Source organism: Ctenocephalides felis, unplaced genomic scaffold (assembly GCF_003426905.1).
Source record: "Ctenocephalides felis isolate EL2017-DRISC unplaced genomic scaffold, ASM342690v1 CF-g0.4_SCAFFOLD_01886, whole genome shotgun sequence".
NCBI classification, from domain to species: domain Eukaryota; kingdom Metazoa; phylum Arthropoda; class Insecta; order Siphonaptera; family Pulicidae; genus Ctenocephalides; species Ctenocephalides felis.
The window spans coordinates 12598075-12608177 of record NW_020538040.1 but is presented as its reverse complement, the minus strand read 5'-3'; the positions used below and the strand labels follow the sequence as shown (position 1 = coordinate 12608177).

The window sequence follows — 10103 nt, the reverse complement described above, 5'->3', positions numbered from 1 at the left end:
AGCTATATCAGTTCTAAAAGAATAAAATAACTATGCAAAAAAATGTAAAATTGGGTATTAAAATTATATGTAATTAAATCCTGCGGGAAAGAATTACTCGCCAAACAACCTAATAGAATAAATATATATTTTGTTAACGGAACGCACATATATTATAAGAAATTAAACTAATGCGAAATACATATAAATTATAATACAAAAAATATACAAATATTCTAATTACATCAGAATGTTATCAAAGCAGCTGATAATTTTCAGTCCATTCTTTATTTATTGAATCATAAATTAATTTCATACCAGAACAATAGTCATTACGCAGTTTCTCATCAAATGGGCCCTGTAAAATTACAATAATATAATTAATATTATATGTATTAACATTTATTAGTATTAAAGATTATAATGTCAATGCTCACGTTAATAGAACCATTAATAGTAGACAATATTCGATATAAGAAGTGACTCTCTTGACGATATTAACGCAAATTGTAATTTATACATATCATATTTAAACCGATTTATTTTCATGGGTTGACTTTATCTGCACACGAATTAATCAATCACCAAAGCTTTCCATCTTTATTTATTTCAATCCCGAGAAGAGTCACAACACTGCTGAGTTTAACTGAATATCCGCGACTCGAAATAAACTCAAAAAAGTACAATTTTAAATACTTACTGTAGGGATACCTAGATGGTTGCACATGATATAAACTAGATCGAGAGGATGGATAATAACTAGACCTTAAAGGCGGATGCCCATAACCAGAAGCATGAGCTGGCATGTATCTCGGAGGAGCTGCCATCCTCGGTAACGAGTAAGGGGGCATAATCATAGGCGCCATTGGCTGGCAGTATAATTCCTATCAGAATAAATTCAAGTTTTTTTACATGTACCATTCACACATCATCTTTGCCCACTTTCAGAAATGTTATGTCTAATTCGATGTTAGTAAATTATGCATTGAGGAATTATTTGTTAGTGGTACCCCGACATACGAGATTGATTCTTAACTACGCTCGTATGTCGAGTCGCTCGCATCTAAAAGCGATTTTTCACATATAAATACATTGAAATTCGTTGCAGCACGTTGGTTTAAATAAAGTTACTATATAATAATTAACTTCCCAAAGGAGAAGTTTATGTTCTCATCAATAAATCCGATTCGCTAATTTTATGTTTTGTCGACGTTTCAAGCCGTTCTGAATCGAATGAGACCAAATTTGAAAAAAGTATGTGTGTGTGTGAACAGATTTTTTGCCGTAATTCGCCGTTTTCTCAAAAACGGCTACACCGATTTCAAAAATTTAAAAGCCATTCGATATATCTCGATGAGTACTAGCGTTTATCAATTTTGCGCGACGATCAGCCAAGCCGTTTCTTTGTAAATAGCAGTGAAAAAATTTTCGTCCACGTTTTAGTCCGAAATTCTGAATCAATTTTGGGAATTCAAAAACCGCTAGAAAGATATTGGTTGGGAATGATACTGATTAATTAGTTTAAGGTAAAAATTTACCGAGCCGTTTTTCTTGCAATTACCTGTTGAACATATTTCTTGACGATTTTTATGAACCTTTTCTGGCAATAGATATTTTGGTCTTTACTCTCTAAGTTCGTATCTCAAATTTTGCTTGCATTTCAAAGCAACGAATTGCTCCCTTGGCGGCTCGTATCTCGAAACGATCGCATGTCGGGGTACCATTGTAGTTGCATTTAATACATTACATAAGAAAACAGATGTCAGCCAATATCTCGTGTGCATAAATATAAATTAAGCGTTTCCTTGAAAAACGTTTTAAATCGAATTTTACCTCTCTGTAACCATGGTAACCATGAGGAGCAGGATATGAAGGTTCTACATAAGCTGGTCGTTCTCTTATCCTTTCATATCTCATCACGCTCCAATCCCTATCATAAGATCGACTTCCTCTTGATCTTGAAATTGATCTCGTCCTGGACCTCCTATATCGATACCTACTTTCACTTTCTACATACTTTCTTGACGGAGATCTGATAATTAAATGAATAAAAGAAATTATTTATTAATTTCTATAAAACAACAAATAAATTGAATAAAGGTTGAAATTATTTACCTAGAGGGATACCTATAATGAGATTTTGATCGAATCTCCTTTAGAATTCTGAAAAAAAAAATTATGAAAAAAAATTATATAATTATAAGCACTAAGATTATTATATTGTGTTATTAATACTGTTTAAGAATAATTACTTCTCATAACGTTTTCTTTCTTCCCGTAACCTATCTTTCTCTCTTTGAGGATCTACATAATAAGAATCCTCTTCCTCAGGAGTTCTTTTTCTAGTTGGTGATCTAGTCCTTTTATGAGATGCTCTTCTATTATCGAGTGACCTACTCCTTCTTTCAGAACCTCGACTACGGCGATAATTGCCTCGAGAAGGAGACCTGGACCTAGATCTTGTTTTTCTTCTAAAAATGGTTATATGATGAACATAAATTTAGTACGGTTGGTATTTTAAATAAATAAAATAAATAAAAATACATAAAAAAGACATCTAATTACTTTTTTTTACCTAAAAGTAATCAGTTTACACTAACGAACTAATATCTTTCGAATAGTTTTTGATTTTTTAAAATCGATTCGGTAGGATGAGCTTAAATGTGGACGAAAAGTTTAACACTTTTTTTCAAATTATAAAGAAACGGCTTGGCAGATCGTCGCACAAAACTGACAAACGATAGTCCTCACCGAAATACATCAAATGGCTTTTAAATTTCTGAAATCGGTTAAGGCGTTTTTGAGAAAACTTCGATCAAAGACTTCATTTTGACAAATGTCAATAAAACGATACCAATTTTTGCAAACTTTGACGAATTTGTAAAGCTAAACGAGTTGTCGTAGGGCCGTAATATTTTAGTATGACCTAGAAAACTATGGTATCTACCGTCAAAAAAAAAATCATAAAAATCGTCGAATTTTATTTTTTTAAACTTTATTACAAGAAAACGGCCCGGCCGATCTTTACCAAAGACTAATCAGCACGATTCCCAACAAATATCAATCGAATGGTTTTTGAATTTTCAGAATCGATTCAGAATTGCGGGCTAAAACGTGGACGAAAATTTTTTCACTTTTCTGCAATTTACAAAGAAACGGCCCGGCCGATCGCCGCACAAAACTCAGAAACGATAGTCCTCATCAAGATACATCAAATGGCTTTTAAATTTTAGAAATCGGTCCAGCCGTTTTTGGAGAAAACGTCGATTTACGGCAAAAAATCTGTTCACACACACACACACACATACTTTTTCCAAATTTGGTCTCATTCAATTCAGAATGGCTTGAAACGTCGAGAAAACATAAAATTAGCGAATCGGATTTTTTGATGAAAACATAAACTTCTCCTTCGGGAAGTTAATAAAATAAATAAAAATACATACAAAAGACATCACACGATTCATAAACCATTTTCTCTATAAATTTATCAATCAAAGTTAACATAAAAAAAACCCACACACACACACTAACAATAGACGCAAGTTTATTACAACTTATAAATTTTAAGTCTTTTAATATACTCAAACATACACACTTAAGAATTATTTATTATAATTTTTAGTGAACAATAACTTACCTATCATATTTCCTAGCAATTCTATCCTTTTCCCGTTGTTCATCAACATAATAAGGACTTTTTTCTTTAAGATAATGTTTCTTAATTGCACTATTTTCAGGAGAGAGAGATCTGGAACGTCTGAAAGAAGATCCTTTTTAGTTACTAATAAACTTACTTAAATAATTTTTTAAAACTTGTATTAACCTTTTATGTCTCACTAAAGTTTTTGATTTATGTTTATAATCAACATCTACTGAGGGCGACCTAGATGACGAGTTCCTTCTTCTGTAATTCTTTGAATTCTGTCTTTCATTTTCATATTTGCTTCGCTAAAATTGCTCAGTGGTTAAACATTTATTCAATATTTGTATATAATTTAAATATAAAAACAAAACTAACTTTATACTTAGCATCATCAGAATCACTGCTGTTAAAATCTTGATTTACAACAATGTTGTCACGTGAAAATAACGGTTTTGATCCCTCACCTGTTTTCGAATTGTTAATTTTATTATAATAAAATATGAATATTACTTTTAATAACTAAAAATTAAGATTTCTAATTAAATATCAATAAACATGTAGATATGTATTTTAGAACATATATTAAAGGTAACTTTGTTGCTTGTCGGTCCTTTTGTCTTCTTATATATTGAAATCACTTCAAGATGTTCTTTAATAAAGTTGAATCGGTTGAAACGATATGTATATTTAAAACACAATTTTCTTTGAACAATAACACAGTATATAAAAAGCTTTAGTAACCGATATGCATTAAACTAAACATAATAATTTAGCATAAACTAACACCAATTTTCACTATACTAATTATAAAACAAATAATTATTTACATCTGTACCTTCACACTATGAAGAATACTTGTTGATTGTAGATATTGATGTTGATTGTAGAAACTTGCTGTTGCGAGTTGAGTGTTGATTGAAGAATTTTACAATGTCTTCTTGAATTCCTTCGACTACAGATGAAAAAAAATATTATTTCTAATACAATATATATATATAGTAATATTAAAAACAAATCAAATAAATCATAAATAATTAGATTATATATATATATATATATATATATATATATATATAATAATAATGATAAATAAATGCTCACCTTAAAAACTTGTTCCCTCCATTTTAGTTGTTCTCATTGTCATTTGTTGTTGATTGTTGATTGCAGATTCTTTCACATTTTTATTATATTTATATTTTTTAGGTTGATAGAATATTTGTTGAGAATATGTTATGTGGATTTTGATTGATATATTTCTACATATTCCAATAACACACATTAATATAAAAGGAGATTTATAAACATGATACCGTAAGCAAGAATAAAGTATCTGTTGCAATATTTACAATTGAAAACATAACCTCTTACACATAATACAATTTTTGCGGCCAAAATATTTGAAAAAGCTCATCACAAATTTTGTCAAATAATTTGTGAAAATTTATGTAAACAAAATATATGACTATTGTGAGATAAATCACATCTTGCTTTCGATATGGTATAGTAATAAATAAATATTTTTACATTTTGACATCAAATGCTGTCTTATTACATTATTTTATGAAGCATACCCTTTGATCTTACTACGACAACTTCTTCAGGCTTTATTGTCCTGTTTACAGGATCATGGGACCGCTGTCCCGGTGGAACATTCTGCTTAATATTTATTCGGAAAGACTTCTTTTGGTTCATTTTTAGATTGTCTAAAATAAAATTAACAAAATTATTACGTTATATAGAAGTACAATAAAGCAGCATCTCTATATATTTGATCAAAATAAATACCTTCATATATTATATTAGAAAATATTATATATACCTAAATATATATATAACTCTAAAATATACACAAGGAATGAAATTTTAAATAAAAAAGGTAAATTGATAATAATATAAACAACAATTAGCACTTTTCAATCATAAAAACTCTCGAAGAAACGTCGCAGCCATTTTGAAGGTTAGATAGATTTGACATAACTTCATATACAAAATTGTGGCGCCAAAGTTTCAAAATTTGAAATTCCTTTCATTTGAAAGATTACATTTAAAAAGAATAAAGAAAATATATTTTAGAAAGAGAAATTCAGATATATTTATAATCACTATTAAATTATTAAATATATTGCCGATATAAACATCATAATTATATGTAATAATAATCGAAGGCGGATAATTTTGCTATTATGTATAATGTCAGACTGCAATTCATAAATGTATAAATTCTATTAAAACATCCCCTATTGTTCAATATTATATTGTCAGTTACTGTATTTTAAATTTAATTGTGGTACATTTTGCACTACTGTATCATTATGAAAAATTTTCATAATAATCTGAGTTGAGAATAATAACTACTATTACAAATAACAAAATATGCTAATCTGCTCGCTTTATCAAAGTAAAACTTTTTTTCATAAAGAAGCTTTTAGTAATGTCAGTAATAGTTGATAATAAATAAATTAACTTACCTATCGATAAAGATTAAATTATTGTTGGTGTTGGCCTTCCACCTGATCAATCAGATAGAATCTACATCAACTTTTTTTTTCATATAAGTATATATTCATATGATAGTCTTTTATAATGTTGTTCATCATCTCTTGAACACCTGAATCTTTCTCATACCTCATTCTCTGTAAAAGATATTAATGTAAATCCTACATATACCTATTAATGTAAATTTATAAGTAAATAATGCTGAAAAATTTATTATATTGTGCTAATTTCAGAAGTCAAAGATCGATTATTTAAGTTATACAAACAGAAGAATAAAAAATTATTACAATAAAAATTTAAATAGCATATTATATACTTGATAGGAATTATAAATTTAACTCCTTTTAAAATGGAAATTAATTTAAGAGAAATGGACTTAACTTCCAAAATGAATGGCACGCATAAACCATAATCCTGTATGTTGGTCGAGTTATTATCTTCATATAAATATAATATATAGCCCCATCTGCTAAGACAATTAAGTGAGTGTATGAAAATATGGCGCAGCATTTCATTTGCCCTACCGAGTTCTAAAAGTAAGATCTTATAGTACATATGTAAATAATGATTAATAATATAACATATATTAAATATAATTATATAAGTATATAAACAACAAAGTACATTAAGCCAACAGCATTTTTTGTCAATGTATATATTAATAAAGTCAATAAGTTATTATAAAACACATTAATTATATAAAATACAAGTTTCACAATAGTTATAAAAAATCTTTGTATACAAACTTTGTATACAAACATTGGCATTGTTTAACTGAATTTTACAAAAAAAATGTGCTAACAAATATATACATAACAAATAGCAAATGCTTTTTGGGAAATCACCATAAATTTAGATAAATTTTAACTTCATAAAGTATAGTTCAAATTTATATATATACAATATCCAGCAATTTTGAAATTAACAATAAATAGTTTGGTTTGTGATTGTGCAAATATTTACAAAAAAAAAGTTTACTTTACAAAGTTAAAATTCTATAAAAAAAAAATATGTTTTTCGAGTTCTACATAATACTACATTGAGAAGGGTCCATCGTCTGAGACATTTGGCTTTGATCGAATTCTTGAGGTAAATTGAAATCACCTACTAATTCAACAGGAGGGTGACCTAATTCTTGCATCTGAAATAAATAGATATATGTAATTAATTGTATTATAATTTATACAATTTAGAAATCTGATCTGAAATTTACCTTTTGCATGAGATCGAAAACTTTAAGAAATCTTTCCTTCTTTACTTCAGGCGCATCTTCTGGTTGCTCTTTTACAAGTTCTTCACATACCTCATTAATTAGGTCGAGTTGTTTTTGATACCTGCAACATTAAATTAAAAACACTTATTACATTACAATATTATTTCAAGAATATAAGTATAACCTCTCTAAATCTTCAGCTGATGTGCTGTCTTTATGTTCTTCAATCCATTTAGGGTACTTCGTCTTCAAATCTTCCATGCTAGGCAGTAAAACTTCCGGACTGAGTAAGCTCTGCATCATGGTCTGCATTACTGGTATAAAGCCATTGTCTGCAATCTAAAACAATACGCAAATATTATTATTTATTCATTTTATGACAGATAGAACAACATACCCCATCCTCAGTACCCAAAGTTCCAAACATAGAAACCAAGTCTTCAGGCGAAAATGGCATTTGGAGATTTTCGGCACCCGCATTAAGACCCTGGAAAAATATTATTTAAATAATTATCAGAAAGACAATGATTGAATTGAATTGTGAGTTTGAACAATATTCAGATAACAATTTAAGTAATATTGTTTAAATTAAATTTTCAATATAAATTACCTTCAATGTTTCAGCAATAGTATGTGCAAATTCACTGTCTACTGGTGGCATATTTGCAATATTTTCTGGCTGCATTGTAAATGCCGCTGCCTCTGCAAATAGTGTATAACTTAATACCATTACAATAAATAAATAAGACTTTTATATCTTGCCTTTTTTACAATAAATTATTTATAATTCATTTACCTGCCAATTTTTGTTTGATACTGTTATCAAATTCTTCAGTAGACATAGGGCTTACGCCAGCAGCTCCAAAAATATCAGCCATGTGACTTTCAAATTGTTCAGCCGCTTTCCTATCAAAATATTTAAAAATTATTGGGAATGTCATAAATACCAAATTTCGTAGAATTTATATGTAATATCAAATAATTAGATTAACATGCACATTGCATGACAGGTAATATAAAATTAATTTGAAAAATATAAAATACCCGTACTACTTAATGTACTTGTAAATAAAAAAAGATTGATGATAATAATCGATCCTTGACTTATGACAGAATATGAATAAACCAACATTGGAATTGATTGCATAATACGAATATGAATTTATAAAAAACAAATTAAAGTGATAATTATTTTTACTTTTAATAATATTAACGATTTACTTTATGAATTCCTGTGACCACATATTTTCTGGAGTGATTTCAGGATTTCCTGCAATAGGTAGCTCTTGTTTTTCTTTGTCATCTTTAGCTGGCTGTTCCGCGGGTTTGGCAACTTTCTCAAAATCTTCTAATGCCGCTGAGCATTTGCAAAAAATATTTTTAAGTCAAATCAAATGACATAACTTAAATAAATTAAACAAAATATACAAATTTCAGCATGAATTGCATAACTTACTGTCCAACAGTTCATTTAAATCATTTTCTTCCGACGATGGCACTACTTTATCGCCTGCTTCTTGAGACATTTTAATAAAAATATTTTGATATAAAAAATTAAAAAAAACAAATTATGTAAAATATTTGCACTATGGATTATCACAGTTAAAACAAATCAAAATCTACTATTTGACAGGACAAGCAAAGGCTGCCACAGTTATAAAATTTAAGCATCGTTTGTCATTTCACATGATTCTCACATATAGTAGCAGGCTGGGCAACGTCAAACATTTTTTGGATTTCAAAAATAGCCGCGAATGACAAGTTTTAAATTATTCGTAATGTAACCATATTTTTTAAAGCCAAAATGGAGACGACGAAGAAGGCTAAATAACTTAAATATGATTTAAAAAAACAAATACTATAAGGATATAATAAAAATCATTTTTTATTAAATAAATTTATATTTTTTCATCAGAAATACTAACTTTTGATAGAACTTTATTATTCAATTATATGTTATATATCATATTTTTTATCTAAAATTTTTCTTTGCTTTCAAGCCTTGTGTAAAATTCTATGCATTTTTTTTTATAATTAACTTAAAATTAGTAAAAATTAGCAATAGTGGCAGTATTTATAGTTTTTGCTAACATTCGTAAAATTGAAAATAAAAGTTCAAAATTATAAATATTGAAATACTATTTTAACCATCTTTTGGTATTTTGCATTCGGCAATATTCTCATTAATAACCTATTGCTTTATATTTGTTGTCTTCGGATATTTTATGGGTAATTGTAATTGCAAAAGATTCAATTTAAACCTATACTTCTCGAAAAGCCGGACAATCCGGGTCAAAAGATCTAAATCCGGGACAAAAGATCTAAATCGTGGACAAAAGATCTAAATCCGGGAAGTATGTAGAAACCCGGGACACAAGGTGAAATCCGAGACTATCCCGGTCAAACCTGGACGTATGATCATTTTAATAGTAGGTAATTATGGTATGGTAATTATAGGTAAAAAATACCTATTTTTTAAATTAACTAAATGTATAGTATCAGATTGCATGGAATAAAGAGAAACATGAAATGAATATTAATAAATTCATTATATTTTTGCACAGAGAGAAGAATTAAATTATTGTTTTCAGAGGTTTCAAGCCATTATTTATCATTTTCAATTGCTGTAGAACGTAATTTAATGTTTGATTTCTAAAAATTTAATAATCGAATCGATTTAACTAATATTTTCCAAAAGATTAGAAAACTACGCCTGGTTGAATATACCTATCCAAACATTGATGTTTGACTAGTCAGGAAAGAAATCACTTT

At 28.3% G+C, this 10103-nt stretch overlaps 2 protein-coding genes across 2 annotated transcripts; both read right to left on the bottom strand.

Moving 5' to 3' along the window:
* Positions 1–247: 247 nt before the first annotated feature.
* LOC113378162 (protein SON-like) lies at positions 248–5314 on the bottom strand. Its single transcript, XM_026618686.1, has 9 exons — positions 5194–5314; positions 3998–4086; positions 3803–3927; positions 3617–3736; positions 2232–2450; positions 2095–2142; positions 1813–2011; positions 680–863; positions 248–337 (listed from the first exon to the last, which is right to left on the bottom strand). Exons 1-9 carry the CDS (start codon positions 5312–5314, stop codon positions 327–329), a joined length of 1116 nt encoding a protein of 371 aa, XP_026474471.1. The 3' UTR covers positions 248–326.
* Positions 5315–7135: 1821 nt separating this feature from the next.
* On the bottom strand, positions 7136–8977 carry LOC113378044 (peroxisomal biogenesis factor 19-like). The gene is made up of 8 exons (XM_026618554.1): positions 8788–8977; positions 8553–8688; positions 8128–8237; positions 7942–8033; positions 7729–7818; positions 7516–7670; positions 7332–7452; positions 7136–7259 (listed from the first exon to the last, which is right to left on the bottom strand). The coding sequence occupies exons 1-8, from the start codon at positions 8855–8857 to the stop codon at positions 7143–7145; spliced, it is 891 nt and encodes a 296-aa protein (XP_026474339.1). The 5' UTR covers positions 8858–8977; the 3' UTR covers positions 7136–7142.
* Between the last annotated feature and the right edge of the window lie 1126 nt (positions 8978–10103).